This window comes from Bos indicus x Bos taurus, chromosome 8 (genome assembly GCF_003369695.1).
Source record: "Bos indicus x Bos taurus breed Angus x Brahman F1 hybrid chromosome 8, Bos_hybrid_MaternalHap_v2.0, whole genome shotgun sequence".
In the NCBI taxonomy this organism is placed as follows: Eukaryota; Metazoa; Chordata; class Mammalia; order Artiodactyla; family Bovidae; genus Bos; species Bos indicus x Bos taurus.
The window spans coordinates 41,345,306-41,362,072 of NC_040083.1; the positions used below are offsets into that span (position 1 = coordinate 41,345,306).

Sequence of the window (16,767 nt, forward strand, 5' to 3'; positions counted from 1 at the left end):
GAACCAGTCTGTTGTTCCATGTCCATTTCTAACTATTACTTCCTGACCCACATACAGGTTTCTCAGGAAGCAGGTCAGGTGGTTTGGTGTTCCCATCTCTTTAAGAATTTTCCACAGTTTGTTAAGATCCACACAGTAAAATGTTTTGGCATAGTCAATAAGGCAGAAGTAGATGTTTTTCTGGAACTCTGTTACTTTTTTGATTATCCAGTGGATGTTGGAAGTTTGATCTCTGGTTCCTCTGCCTTTTCTACATCCAGCTTGAACATCTGAAAGTTCATGGTTCACATACTGTTGAAGCTTGGCTTGGAGAATTTTGAGCATTACTTTGCTAGCATGTGAGATAAGTGCAATTGTGTAGTAGTTTGAGCATTCTTTGGCATTGCCTTGCTTTGGGATTGGATTGAAAACTGACCTTTTCAAGTCCTGTGGCCACTGCTGAGTTTTCCAAATTTGCTGAAATATTGAGTTCGGCACTTTCATAGCATCATCTTTTAGAATTTGAAATAGCTCAACTGGAATTCCATCATCTCCACTAGCTTTGTTTGTAGCGATGCTTCCTGAGGCCCACTTGACTTCACATTCCAGGATGTCTGGCTCTAGGTGAGTGATCACACCATTGTGATTATCTTGGTCGTGAAGATCTTTTTTGTACAGTTCTTCTGTGTATTCTTGCCACCTCTTCTTAATATCTTCTGCTTCTGTTAGGTCCATACCATTTCTGTCCTTTATTGAGCCCATCTTTGCATCCAATGTTCCCTTGGTATCTCTTATTTTCTTGAAGAGATCTCTAGTCTTTCCCATTTTTTTGTTTCCCCATTCTGTTTGTTTGCACTGATCACTGAGGAAGGCTTTCTTATCTCTCCTTGCTATTCTTTGGAACTCTGCATTAAAATGGGCATATCTTTCCTTTTCTCCTTTGCAACCTAGGATTATCAAATAACTATTTTTATTGTTTCTTAAAGATTGATCTGAGATAAACATTCAAGAAAAAATACGTCAAATACTCAAATAAGTTTGGATATCTTTGATTTAGCCAAACCAGTTTTCAGCAGAATTTTTTGAATCTATTTATGGTAATTAACTCTCTGAATTTGTAAGAGGTAATATGCATTATAACAAAGTTCCAATAATATTTGATCATGAAACTCCTTGTGTTCATGGATTCCTGGAACAGACTTTGCAGAAATTTTGCTTTCTTCTAATCATGAAATTTTACAACTAAGTGGAGCCTTAAAGTGACTCAATTTTAAACTCTAATTTTTCAAGAGGGAAACAAATGTAGAGAGTTTAAGTGACTTCCCCAAGGGCACACAGCTCTTTGATGGTAATGGCAGGTCTAGAATCTGTATCTTCATATTCTTGATCTAATGTTCTCCGAATCTGGTCAAAAATAAATGAAGTCACTTGATGACGTAAATGTGAAGGAAATCCAAAAAGTGCAGATATACGTATATGTGTAGCTGATTCACTTTGCTGTACAGTAAAAACTAACACAACATTGTAAAGCAACTATACTCCAATAATTTTTTTTTTAATTAAGGAAAAATAAGTCACAAGATGCAGTGGCCTGAAGGCAAGCCTCTTTATTCACTTACACATATGCGGTATGTCCTTTTTTACCTGTGAGAATAGTAAGACGCAAATTCTTTCCTGTGAACCTCAAATCACCCTTCTGATAGCTCATAGCATCCTCTCTCTCAACCCTTCTTAGATATCTGATCTTTCTGAGGGTTTAAGAGTCTCTGATTATTCTCTGTAAAATCTCCATGTAGAGTGGATATCACACTCCCTTGATCATCTTATTAGTCCCTCCAGCAAAATTTAGCCAGAAAAATTTCCCTTCCGACATCCTGGTCCAAATTGATGAGGTTTCCTGGTGGCTCAGAGGTTAAAGTGTCTGCATGCCATGCAGAAGACCTGAGTTCGGTCCCTGGGTTGGGAAGAGACCCTGGAGAAGGAAATGGCAACCCAGTCCAGTATTCTTGCCTGGAAAATCCTGTGGACAGAGGAGCCTTGTGGGTTACAGTCCATGGGGTAGCAAACAGTCGGACACGACTGAGCGACTTCACGTCACACTTACACGTTGCAGTTATGTGGACACCCTCGCACCCCATAAGTAGAATTTAAAAAGGGCTTGTAATTTAGAAATGGAATCACCTTTCCATTAGGCAAAGGGACAGTGTGAACCTGAAACCCTTAAAAGTTCTGGACCCTTTAACTTTGAAACAGAGTTAAGAAGTATGTCCCCAGATTGAACAGCATTATTATTTGTCAATATACTGTTGTAATAATGAAACATTTGATATAACTTGAATGTCCAGTAGCATAGTATTGGTTAGTGAATCAAAGTGTATTATGAAGTACCCTACAGCCAATAAAAATTATGTTCTAGAGCAGTTCATGGAAAGATGTCAACAACAGAGCTTCTGGAAAAACGTGCCAGGAAGAATGTTTTGGTGCCCTTTGCCTTCTTGGGAGATGGTCAGGGTCTCATGGGGCATGAACCCCCAGGTTCAATGTCTCAAAACTACAGGCATCCTTCCCTGTTAACCCTACTATTCATAAAAATGTTACTTTTTATGTGTATGCCATGATGTAGAAAATATTCAGAAAACTGATCTAAACCATATTACATGTAAAAAGATTATGAGATATTACTACAAAAGTACATATTTTTATAAACAGAGAAACACTCAAAATTGTGCCAGGAAATATACCCCGCCTATGTCCAGGTGATGGGAATGCAGTGATTTTTATTCTCATGCTTTTGCTCATCTACATTTCTCTTTTTTAGTGAATGCTTTTCTTTAATAGAAATAATATGACAATAGTAATTTAATACTTACATGACCCTTAATATGATTTATCTTGTTTTAGCCTCAAGCAGGCCTGTGAAGTGTAGGCACTGCTATTATTATTTCATTATGTAACTGCTATTTTTAAATTTCAGATTTGAAGTTATTAGGAACAGGACAAGTTGATGCAGGCAAAAAGAAGAAGGTGGAAATGAGACATATCTGAAAAGTAGAAATAAGAGGAAATAGTAACTAATTGTCCACGGGAAACAAGTATGTGTGCCTCCAGGATATTGAGCATTATGGCATTAGTAACCAAAAAAAGAATCAAGAAAATACAAAATCATATGAAGATTTTAAAGGAATTTAGATAAATGGCTAGTTTTCAAGAAGGAGTTTTCAGATTGGCTCTTTACTTGTTGAGACTGAGGAGATAACCTAGCAGGTTGGTGGAAATGTCCAGGTAATGGCCAGTGCTCAGGTGAGAGAGAAAACCTGAAGCTGTGCACAGTCATCCATGTGGAGCCATGCTTACAGCCATTCAGAAGGGCTCTCCTGAGAAAAGAATGTACTCAGAAAATCAAGCCACCTAAAGCCTTACCCTTTAGGGCTTGTGTCCACAGACCCCCTAAACTTGACAAGCATGTGTAGAACAATAATAGAATGGAATTCCACGAGTCCTTGTGCGTGCATAGATGTTGACAGTGGATGGCATGTTCAAATAGTTTTCATTGTTTTCCCTTAGATCAGAGACTACTTCATTTCTTTTAAAGAAAATGTAGGTAGAAAAGACATTCAACAAGCTTGTGGTGTAATGTTACTGAGCAGCATCCTAGAAGATCAAGTTCAAAGTGAAAGATATCCTAATCTTGGGAAGAAGTGATCGGAAGTTGAGAAAATGCAACTGAATCGTGACAGATGCTTGGTATATTGCATTTTGGATGAGGAAAGAGTCAAGTTGCAAAAATACAAAATGGAGGGTCTCTGAATATGTATAAATACAATGAGCAAAGACGTAAGAATCTCAGGAAAGCACAGCTTGAAAAGCAATATGCTGTATGTATTTGTGATGGTGCATATAAGATGTTTATTAGGAAATATTTTTTCAGGCAGTAGAAAGACATAAATATAATAATATAATCACCTTATTGTATTTGACATTTAGAAAAAATATGTTAGAAATACATAACCATATTTCTCTTCAAGGTCCTTCTTTTAAGAGAGTTCAAAATTATTAAATACAATACAGAGGACATCAAAGAAAAATGAATACATAACTGTAAAATGTGCTTTTAACAAAAAAGCTAATGAGCATGGTATTATTTATCTTTGGAATCAAAAGATCAAAGGATGATTTAATAAGGATCAGGATTATTATGTTACACAAGATTGTTGTACAGAACTCTTGGGCATCCTTAATGCCAGTAGAACAATAGGAAATAGACTGAAACTATTAATAATCCTCCCAAAGTACATGTGCATATATACACACACATGGGCTTCCCTTGTGGCTCAGATGATAAAGAATCCATCTGCAATGCAGGAGAACTGGGTTCATCTCTGAGTTGGGAAGATCCTCTAGAGAAAGGAACGGCTACCCTTTCCAGTATTCTGGCCTGGAGAATTCCATGGGCTGTATAGTCCATGGGGTTGCAAAGAGTCAGACATGACTGAGCAACTTTGACTTTCACACACACATACAGTATGTATGTGTATATAAGGGTATGTTTGTATAGAGTCTAGAGGATACATATAAAGCTATTAATAGTTATTATTTGTATGTGGCATTGATTATAGATGTTTTTATTTGTTCCATATCTGTATCTTCTAATTTACAGTAAACATGAAATGTTTGTGCAGTAAGAAAAATATCTGTATAATATTATAGAAGCAAAGAAATCACTTCCCTCTCATCCATATCACCAGCCAACCCCTAATCTACAAAACTTACTTTCATAAGATTCTTTATAACAGTACTGGTATGTTTTATCTGTTTCAGATGCTAGTGGAAAGTAACAACCTTTCAGACAAGATCATTGTTTTGCCAGGGAAAATTGAAGAAATCTCACTTCCTGAGGCTGTAGATGTGATCATTTCAGAACCAATGGGATACATGCTGTTCAATGAAAGGATGCTGGAAAGTTACCTTCATTCCAAAAAGTGGCTGAAAACAAATGGTGAGCTGGCTAGTTCCTGGTTTTGAAAGTAGGCTAACTTTTCTGTAAGATTTGCCATCTTCCTTCGCCTATATTCAATCCTTTACAGAAAGGAGGAAAGAATATTTCTGTTAAACCAGGTGTTTGACTTCCTCATCTTATTCTCCCATAATAATTGAGCTAGTCCCCAAAAGACCCTGATGGCCGTGGTGTTCAGAATGGTGTAGAAGACCAGTTCCAAGTTTTGTGTTCTTGTCCTGATACAATCACTTTCTTTCTTAGCTAACTTGGCCTGACACTTGATCTTTTGACTTTGGCTTCCTCATCTGTAGTATTAAAAGTAATCTCTAAAGCCCTTTCAAGTGTTGACCTTCTGTAGTGTGAGAAAGTGTCTGGTGTTCGTTTCTTTCTAACATATTCTCTTCCTGCTGTGTTTCTTTCCCTATGATCGCTACATGTAATTGAGATAATAAGATAAAGTTCAGCTGACCGAATATCTGTGTGTGCTAAGCAGACTTTGTATAAATTATTTTATGAAAACCTTACAAAGTTTGAGTAATGAAAGCTTTCAGTTTATTTGGAGGTTTACTGCAGAGATTCTCGGTGATTTTATACTCCTTTCCCAGGAGACGTTTGGTTATGTCTGAAGACAGTTTGAGATGTCATAACTGGCAAAGGAGGTGCTACCAGCACCTATGGGGGAGGCCAGGGACTTGCTAAATATCTTTTGATGTGCAGGATATCACCCCCACACATCAAAGAGTTATTCAGGCCAAAATGTCAATAGTGCCAAGATTGAGACCTGGCTTGGTAGGAGACAGTATTATAATCCCCACTTAGAACACTGAAGCACCATGAGGGAAAGCAGCTTGGCAAGGACAGAACTCTAATAAGTCACAGAGCCTGGATTTGATGCTAGATCTGTCTGACCCTAAAACCCACACTCACAACCCCTTGCACACACACTAACTTTCCACTCTTCACCAGAGAGGGGACGTATTCCAATAACACATATTTTTTCAAATGAGAGTTAGAAAAATAACTGGCCAGTTTTAGCAGGTGTACCTCTAGTGAGAATGGCAGCTCCTTCCTTACCTGTTATACTTACCTGAAATTACCGTCGTTGTGGCTCACTGCTAGTTCCCAATGAAGACAAAATAACGAATAAAATATAACACGTACTCACCAGATTACCTGGTATGTATGCATATAAGTAAAGGTTGACGTTTGTCTATAATTTCCTACAGGTTTCAAAAATTAGGGATTTACCAATAGGCATTTTTTTTAAAAAATGCATGCAAAAATAAATAAGCTCAGGTAAAGTATACATAATGTTAAGAACTTCATTAGCATTCCCATTATAAAACAGCCAAGGAGGATCTTGGAAGCCTTGTGGTCATGTGATAAAATTGAACTCTGGGAGATGAAAGCAAAGGAACAAAGCTGTTTGGATTTCCTCCTCAGTGCCTCCAGAAAGAATTTTTATACTTTTTCTGGGTTTTTCTCAAATGGTTAGGTGTCTTCGTATGATGAGATTTTAAACAAAGTTAATTAATATGCATCTGATGAGCTGCTCCCTAAGCTGAATATTTGGACTTAATATCTGGGCATCCTTTTCCCCCAGATATTAGGAACATATATGAAATTTTATATTGGGTGATGTATCTTTAAGTAGACAAGTAGAAATGAATACTGATTTTATCAGCCGTCTACCCTGTGCATTCCTGGGGGAAAGGATGATTGATTTTTTTCCAAATTATTTTTATTTTCCATCAAAATAAGATATAGTTTACAACATCACATAATAATAAAAAGACAGTGAAAAATAGTAACCCTCTGCCATGCCTCTTCCAATCGCAAGACTGCTCCCTGAAGGCTTTTTCCTTTTCAGCTCTCTTTTCTATTGCTTCTATTATTTAACTACATATTTCTATGTAAAATTATCATGTTGCTTTTCTTGTCACCCTCTGGTTGAGATGTTAGCTCTCCTATATAGCAACTCCTTCTCTTGTTGAGACACGCCCTCTCCATCCTCTTGACGTATTTATACAGGTCCTCAGTCCCTTATCCAGACCTTTGATGGGGCCAGGTACGTTTCAGAATTCAGAATCTGGAGGACTTTGGAAAGGCTGTAGAATCACACATGTATTATACTTCACTCCTCCAGTGGGATCTGAGGCAACACTCCATAATGAAACATATAATATTTCTGCAACAAAACACGGATATGGATACCAAGTCCATATTGGTATGGATTGTTGTTATTGTTTAGTTGCTCAGTTGTGTCCATCACATTGCAGCCTCATGAACTGCAGCACGCCAGGCTTCCCTGCCCTTCACTATCTCCTGGAGTTTGCTCAGACTCACGTCCGTTGAGTCAATGATGCCATGTCAGCATCTCATTCTCTTGTCGCCCCCTTTTCCTCTTGCCTTCAGTCTTTCCCATCATCAGGGTCCTTTCCGGTGAGTCGGCTCTTCACATCAGGTGGCCAAAGTATTAGAGTTTCAGTGTTAGTCCTTCCAATGAATATTCAGAGTTGATTTCCTTTGGGATTGACTGGTTTGATCTCCTTATTGTCCAGGGGACTCTCCAGTCTTTTCTAGAACCACAGTTTGAAAGCATCAATTCTTTGGTGCTTAGCCTTCTTTATGGTCCAACTCTCACATCTGTACATGACTACTGGAAAACCATAGCTTTAAGTATATGGGCCTTTGTCAGCAAAGTGATGTCTCTGCTTTTTAATGTGCTGTTTAGATTTGTCATAACTTTTCTTCTAAGGAGCAAGTGTCTTTTAATTTCATGGCTGCAGTCACCGTCCATAGTGATTTTTGAGCCCAAGAAAATAAAATCTGTCACTGTTTCCATTGTTGTCCCCATCTATTTGCCATGCAGTGATGGGACTGGATGCCATGATCTTAGTTTTTTCTGTGTTGAGTTTTAAGCCAGCTTTTTCACTCCACTCTTTCACCTTCATCAAGAGGCTCTTTAGTTCCTCTTTGCTTTTTGCCATTAAAGTGGTATCAACTGTATTTCTGAGGTTATTGATATTTCTCCTGACAATCTTGATTCCAGCTTGTGATTCATCCAGCCTGACATGTCCCATGAAGTACTCTGCTTAAAAGTTAAATAAACACAGTGACAATATACAGCCTTGACGTATTCCTTTCCCAGTTTTGAACCAGTCCAGTGCTCTTGCCTGGAGAATCCCAGGGACGGGAGCCTGGTGGGCTGCCGTCTATGGGGTCGCACAGAGTCGGACACGACTGATGTGACCTAGCAGCAGTAGCACTGTTGCTTGTCCCATTTTTGCTGTTGCTTCTTGTCCTGCATACAGGCTTCTCAGGAGGGATACGTAAAGACTATAAACTCAAGTCAATTCGGGTCAGGTCTTGCCATCATATAATGTTGGAAACCTAACAAAAATCTGTTGCTTTGCAGAGCTTTTTGGATTTTAGAATGTTTTTAAAAATATAAGGCAGTATAGACCTAGATTATTACTTGCTTTAAGTCAGTAATCAGTGTTTACATCATTATGCCAATGTAAATACTGTTCAGCGCTGAGTCAGGTGATACAGTAGGTGGATCCTCTCTGTATGTGTGTTCAGTTGTGTCCGACTCTCTGTGACCCCAGGGACTGTAGCCCACCAGGTTACATATGATTATGTATCTTTTTCATGAAATCTTTTGTTCTTCCTAGAGTTAATTGCCTTGTTTTTTTTATTAGTTTTCTGTATACTCATGACTGATTTTTTCCATGCTTTAACAGGTCTGACAGATTGCCTATCAGTATTTATTTTGTGGAATTCTCCTGTAATTCTCTGTCCTCCTCTACCACACGAACTGGTGGCTCTCTAGTCCTATTGTATGGCTACTCTACTTTGACTTTTGGTCATCATTTTTTGTCTTCTCTTTTTTGATTTACAGCATTCCTTTCAGCAAAGAATATTTTCCAATAGCTTCTGGGGAAAGGATGCTTGAGAGTTACTTTGTGTGTTGAGTCCTTGCATTATCATTTTGTTAGATAGAGAATTTTAACTTGAAAACAACTTTTACTCAGTATTTTTAAGGCATCTTTTTTAGTATCTGGTTTCCTGTGTTACTATTGAGAAGTCCAATGCCATTCTGACTTCTGAACTTTTAGAATGGCGTACTTTTTCCATCTTGATGCTTTTAGTATTTTTTCTTTAGTTCTCTTAGGGTGAAACATTTTAAATTGCCATGCTGTACATGTAGTTGTTATTTGTTTAGTTACTAAGCCCTGTCCAACTCTTTTGTGTCCCCATGGACTGTAACCTGCCAGGCTCCTATGTCCATGGGATTTCCCAGGCAAACATACTGGAGTGGGTTGCCATTTCCTTCTCTAGGACATGTAATGGGTATGCTAAATCAGAAGACTCATTTTCTTCTTCTCTTGGAATTTTTCTTGTATTTTACCTTTGATGAGTCCCTCTCCTCCATTTCGTCTGATATCTTTGAAATTCCTCTTAGACTTGGGCTCAGAGCTCTGAAACTTGACAAGTTTACACAGATAATGATACATTTGACTTTTCCAAAGTTGTTTAATATCCTTGAAATTTGAAAAACTTATCAGCAGTCATTACTGTTTTGACAACAGTGCTTGAGATTTAGATGGAGAAATGTGAATGATGTTACACCCATGGTTTTTCTCTGATCACCTCTGAAAATACTATGAATGAAATGATTTGTTCAATTTTAAGAGACATCAAAGGGAACGTAGCTAAAGTATGAGACCATTGACTATAGGAGGGAATTCTCCCCTGAGTTTTTTTCCTTCTACTTAATAGCTCTGTGATTATGGCTGAATCATTTAAATTTCCCTGTTTTTTCTTAGTTTTCTCATTTATAAAATGAATATAATAATAGTACCTGCTTTATATTATTGTAAGAATTAAATGAATTAATACATGGAAAGCCCATGGAAAGGTTCAAGACAGGGTTGACATAACCAAGAAATTTTAGATACTATTATTAGAACAATGATGATAATTACAGGATTTATAGTTTTTTAGATAATGAGAGCTATAATGCTGATCACCACGTCTGCCTGCCCAGAAAGGCCCAACTTCAGGCATGCTAGCCTAGGTGTCTGTTTTCTGCTAAAGTAAATGCCTTTTCCCCTTTTAATTGCAAATGTCAGGAACAAAATGCAAGTGTGGCTTCCTGGCATGGAGGATGGTGAGCCAGCACATAAGCATAGATTCTAATAGCACTTAAAAAGATAGTAAGGTTTTACATCAACAAAGGTCGAGAATGAAAATACTAACAATAATGTGATAGGAGGATTGAATGTAGATTATTTTTCTCTGATCACCTCTGAAAATACTATGAATGAAATGATTTGTTCATGGCGAAGTTGTTTTTACAGAAAATAAAAAAATAAATGGAGAGTCTGAACTCTGAGGCAGCGCAGAGCGGCCTGGGGACTGGTGCATGGTAGGAGATGCAAGGCTGAGTCTGAGCCTCTGTATAGAAGGCACGAGAGGCTGGCAGCTTCGACTGAAGCACATTGAGTGGCAACAGCAGTAGAAGTATTGAGCAACAGTGGCAAGCAGAGCTACAGCAGGTGGGAATACCATTCTGCTTCCAAAGTGAAGGTGCCCATGGATCTGGGAAATCTGCAAGGCATACCCCTGCAAGGTCTCACTCCAAGGAAGATGCCAGGCATTTCAGATCAAAGTCCAAGTCCAGATCTGAATCTAAGTATAGATCCAGAAGAAGTTCTTGAAGGCATTATACAAGGTCACGATCTCAGTCCCGCTCCCATAGTAGGTTCCACATAGCAGATCTTACAGTAGAGATTATGGAAGATGGCATTGCCACAGTCATTCTCCCATGTGAACTCACAGGCGTCATGTTGGGAATCAGGCAAATCTTGATCCCAACTGTTGTTTTGGAGTATTTGGGTTGAATTTGTACACTACAGAAAGAGATCTAAGAGAAGTGTTCTCTAAATATGGCCCAGTTGCTGATGTATGTCTATTGTATATGACCAGCAATCTAGACATTCAAGAGGATTTTCCTTTATATACTTGGAAAATGTCAATGATGCCAAGGAAGCAAAAGGGTGTGCCAGTGGAATTGAGCTTGATGGACATAGTATTAGAGTTGATCTCTCTGTAACAAAAAGAACACATACCCCAACCAGGAATTTACATGGGGAGACCTACCTGCGGCAGCTCACACCATTGAGTTTACTTACGACAGAGGATATGATTGAGGCTGTGATGGTTGGGACTATTAAAGCATATCATATAAAGGAGGAGGAGGATGGAAAGCTGCTCAAGACAGGGATCAGATATAGAGAAGATGGTCACCTCCTCCCTCTTATAGTCGTGGATGGTACAGATCATGTTCCAAATCTTAATCATACTCACCTTGTCACTGCCAAAGCATGAAGATGAAGACTTCCTGACATCTGCCCTAGAGTTGGGGTATTGTTTGTGGACAGTATTTTTTATTATCTCCTGTTTAAAAAGTGAACAGTGCCTAGCGAAGTTAGGTAACTTACACCTTTTATGATGACTACTTTTGGTGGAGTTGAAATGCTGTTTCCATTCTGCATTTGTGTAGTTCAGTGCTTTGTTCAAGGTTAAGTGTTTTCAGAAAAGTATGTTTTGCATGTATTATTTTACAGTCTAAAATTTTGACTGCTGAGAAGTTTCTGTTGTATAGAACTTCATGTAAATGGTTTTCTTCCTGATTCCAGGGTATTCTGAAGATCAAAACCTGTGTGTAAAATGCTACCAGTGGCAAAAAGCAACAGTACAGTTTGATTTTTACATTTCTTTCTAACATATCAATGCTTGGCAGAACTGTTCAGATTAGATTGTCGGTAGTAAATTCAAGACAGAAAGGCCCATTTTCCTACAGTCCACGAAACATACCATACTTTTTATACCTGCAATTAAGTGATAAAAATTATGCTTTATAACTCTATACTGCTAGTATTAAAACTAAAGATCTTTCAATACAGCAAATGCTTAATGCTTATATAAATACGAATCTGTCAGCCTTTGTGTAATCTGTATTATATACAGCAGGGAATGAGTTACACCATGTATGCCTTCAGAAAGCTATTTCTTAAAGCTATTACAAGAGGATAATGGTCTTTCAACTAGTTATCAGCAAGTGATGAATACGTTCCACCACAAATGTGCTCTTGATCTTCTAGCTTTAACACTATATGGAAGAACTGGGTGCTTCAGAGTTTGAGAAAAAAGAAGGGAGCACTATACCTGTGTTGTGGATGATCTGAAGACTTTGTTCATTTTTTAAATATTATATTCAGGTCCCCTTTGCTTACCAAAGGAGGCCCAGTTTCACGCAAATGTTTTGAGAACTGTGTTTAAATAAACACAAATGAAAAGAGTAAATAAATAAATGAAGGAAGGAAATGCCCAGATTTCTAAGCACCAGGCATAGAGAAAGGAAAAAGCCAATAGCTGAGAAGGCCAGTCAGCCAGCTTAAAGGCCTCACCTAAGTACTCTAAGCTTTCATTACAGCGTAGCTCTGTGACTTGCTATGATAGTCTCTTATATCCCCTCCAATCTGCTGCCTAGTTTTCTTATCACTGCTTTGAGGCAGCTTTACACATTCACCTGTTGCGTGATAACTGAGATAGAATGAAAGAATGGAACCGGTTGCATGGCAAGTGAGCATCTTCAATCAGAAGGCAGTAGGAGTCCACTTTGAGCCTGTTGTCTTTTACTCAATAGGAATGATGTTTCCAACGTTCAGTGATATCCACTTGGCCCCCTTTTCTGATGAGCAGCTGTACATGGAACACCTCTTCAGAGCCAACTTTTGGTAATGTTCTTTTCTCTCTTCTCCTCCTTTTCAGAGTAAACCAGCGTTCCTACACTGTTGACACAGTGGGTCATAAACTGGGGGCAGGGACTGACCTGGGCACTGTAAGAAGTTTAACAGCCTTTTTGGCATGTATTACTGGATGCCAAAGGCACCTTCCCACTAATGTGCCAACCAAAAATGTCTCCAGACATTGCCAAACATCCCCTTGGAAGACAAAATCACCCCTTGTTGAGAATTACTGAAATAGAAGTGAAAGTGTTAGTTGCTTAGTCATGTCTGACTCTTTGAGACCCCATGGACTAAAGCCCACCAGGCTTCTTTGTCCTTGGACTTCTCCAGGCAAGAATGCTGGAGTAGGTAGCCATTCCCTTCTCCAGGGAATCTCGCTAACCCAGGGATAGAATCTGGGTCACCTTCATTGTAGGCAGATTTCTTACCATCTGAACCACTAGAGAAGCCCCCGAAATAGACAAATAAGGGAGCTACCATTCAAAATACTTCCCTAAGAGTTGGACTGTGAAGAAAGCTGAGCGCCGAAGAATTGATGCTTTTGAACTGTGATGTTGGAGAAGACTCTTGAGAGTTCCTTGGACTGCAAGGAGATCCAACCAGTCCATTCTAAAGGAGATGAGTCCTGGGTGTTCTTTGGAAGGAATGATGCTAAAGCTGAAACTCCAATACTTTGGCCACCTCATGCGAAGAGTTGACTCATTGGAAAAGACCCTGATGCTGGGAGGGATTGGAGGCAGGAAGAAAAGGGGACGCCAGAGGATGAGATGGCTGGATGGCATCACCGACTCGATGGACATGAGTTGAGTGAACTCCGGGAGTTGGTGATGGGCAGGGAGCCCTGGTGTGCTGTGATTCATGGGGTCGCAAAGAGTCGGACACGACTGAGCAACTGAACTGAACTGAATGCTAAAGTTAATAGTATCCTCCCCTGCCTACCATTTCCTGTTTCCACTTCCTCCATCCATTCCTTTGGCCCCAAACTATGGTTTCTGCAAGTACATGCCTTTGTCAGAGAGCAGATCAATCTATGTACCTTGATGTAAAGGAGTTGATCAAAAAAATTTGGAGCTTCCCTACTAATTAGCTGGTGACTTTGGGGCAATTCATGTCACCCCCCACACTTGATTTCTCCATTTGTTAAATGAAAGCTAACATAAAACCCCTGACAGTTTGACCATTTTAAGGCACCATTCCTTCTGCCTTTTTTTTTTACGTATTTATTTTTGGCTGCACTGGGTCTTTGTTGCTGTGCGCACGCTTTCTCTTATTGCAGTGGATGGTCTCTAGAGCGGGCTCAGGAGTTCTGACGCAAGGGTTTAGCTGCTCTGTGGAATGTAGGGTTTTCCTGGTCCAGGGATCAAACCCATGTCCCCTGCATCGGCAGGCAAATTCCCAACATCTGGACCACAGGGAAGTCCTCCTTCTGCCTTTCTTTCTTGAGACTGGTTTTTAGAAGGAGAAGAGGAGAATGATGGTGTTGGGCCCATGGGAGGGAGAAACAGAACAGGCACCATCTGAGTGCAAATGATAGGTGTGTAGGAAGGAGCACAGGTGTGTGCCGACACATGGATTAGGATGCATGCTAAAATACAACCTTTGAGTTCTGGCTGAAGTATGCAGAGCTGTCCAGCAGAGATATCCAAAGTTGATTTCCAGGACATTCTCTTGGTAATGCCATCTTCTGGTGCAGGAGGAGCAAATAGGAGATGCTTTGGTTTCCTGGGTTATATAGAGTTCTGTGAGGAGTGAGATCAGAGAGTTACGATTTTGCTTTCTCCCCAGTTTTTTCTCGCAAAATTGGCTTTCTTACTATGGAGTCTGCTTAATCTGTAATTTTGAAACGACAAGCCAGACTTTCCAATGGGGATGAGTGGCCTCTTAGTGTATGAGTATGTGTGTGGTTAGGGGGCAGCAATTATGCCATGTAAGGTCATGTAGACCCTAAATATTTCTATTTTAAATGCAAAGGTTGGAGAGATAGGAGTTTCAGGTGACAGAGTATGCCAGACTTAGAGGGGAGGTTAATTGTCCAGGCACTTCTTATGTGATGTCCCAACCATACCATCTTCTGCCATCTTACTTATTAATACATGGACAGTATTAACAATCATGGCTGTCTCCCCATTAAACCTGCAAACATTCTGCTATTCATTCCATCAGAAAAAAAAATTTTTTTTATACCTCACTTCCCCTGTCAGCCACCACTGATCTTATTGCAGTGAAGTTCCTCAGAAGAGCTGTCTGTTTCCTGGTCTCTAGTCACATCCCTCGGCCCCCACTTTGATTTCTCTCCAAATGTTCTACCTATAACATTTTTTCCAAGGTGGCCAGTGCCCTGACCTCCACATTGCTAAATCCTGTGGTCATTTATCACTTCTCAACTTATGTAACTACCAGCATTTGAGCAGCATTTGAGACACATATTTGCCCCACATTCTTTTTTTAATTTATTTTTAATTGGAGGATAATTGCTTTACAATGTTGTGTTGGTCTCTGCTGTACAACACTGTGATCAGCCCTAAAAATGCATATATCCCGTCCTTCTGGAGCCTCCCTCCCACCACTGCATCCCAGCCCTCTAGGTCATCAGCAGAGCACCCTTGCCCCCCATTCTTTTGATTTTTTTCTTCTGCTTCTGTGGTCCCTTTCTCAGCCAGTCTTTCTCAGGTCATTACTTGTCTCCTCAACCTCTTAATGTTGGGATTGCCCCAGCATGCAGTCTTTAGACATCTTCTCTGTCCACAGAATTCCCTTGATGATTCTTACAGTTCACATACCATCGCTATGCTCATGGTTTCCCCGTGTATCTCCCCAACTCAGACTTGTCCTGTGAACTCCGTACTTTTCCACAGCAAGTGCCTCTTGGATATCTCACCATGTGCAAAATGTAACTCCTGACCTTACCCACTCGTGCCCACACCTGCTCTACCCACAGTCTCCCCACCGCAATTGCTGACAACTTTATCTTCCTAATAATTCAGGTCCAAAATCTTGAAGGCCTTATTTCTTTGTCCTCTATGCCTAAACCATCAGTAAATCATGTTGGTTTTACTTTTTAAAACATTTGACCTTTGAAGAAGTTATGTTTGAACTGTGAGTGTCCACTTATATGTGGATTCTTTTCAATAAATACATTCTGTAGTTCTACATATGAATCCGCAGCTATGAAACCACGGATGCAGAGGGCTGACTGTAAATTTAACCAAGGAGTCTCAGCTGTGCCAGGAGTGGGTGTGCCAACAACCCCTGTGCCATGCTGTCCAGGGGAGACTCTGACCAGTCCCCCTATGTGCACTGATTCCTCTTGATCCCACCCGTGCCATCTCTCATCTCCGTTATTGTAGCAGCTCTTCACCTGTCTATCCCAGCATCCTCACGGCCTTCCAGTAGGTCCTACCTAATCTGGTTCCTCACTCCCAACTGTTGTGTCCACTGTGCTCCAGCCACCCAGGCTTCCCTCCCCATCCTTAGGCATACCCAACTCACTCCCTTCTTATGGCCTCGCATGTGCTGACCCTCCTCTGGGATACTTTTCCCTCTGAAGTCACATGGCTAATTCCTTCCCTACATGTCTTTGTTAAATGCCACCTTCTCAATAGGACCTGCCCTGACCACTGTATTTAAAGCGGCAGCCACACCACTCCCAGTCACACCTGGCCTGCTCATTGTTCTCCCCCACGGTGCTTACAACTTCCTAAAAGATACATCATTCGTTTGTTTATTATTGTTTATTGTCTGTATCCCTCTGCATAGAACATAAGCACTGCAAGAGCTGGAATTCTGTCACATGGTAGGCCCCCAGAAAATATTTCTGAATAAATAGAAACTCCTATAATCTCAAGCATGTATAGAAATAATTACCACTAAGATTTTAGTTGATATCATTCTCATTTTTCTTTTTCTTTATAAAATTAGAATACCATAAATATACTTTATAGCACTTTAAAAAACTTGATCAGTGCCTTATTG

At 39.8% G+C, this 16,767-nt stretch overlaps 1 protein-coding gene and 1 pseudogene across 1 annotated transcript in view; both read left to right on the forward strand.

The window, feature by feature from the left end:
- The window catches only part of LOC113897433 (histone-arginine methyltransferase CARM1-like), a 264,464-nt gene that overhangs the window by 204,493 nt on the left and 43,204 nt on the right, over positions 1–16,767 (forward strand). The window contains 2 exon segments of the mRNA XM_027550201.1: positions 4,798–4,975; positions 12,693–12,818. Coding sequence (XP_027406002.1) covers positions 4,798–4,975; positions 12,693–12,818 — 304 coding nt within the window.
- LOC113897859 lies at positions 7,182–11,388 on the forward strand (annotated as a pseudogene).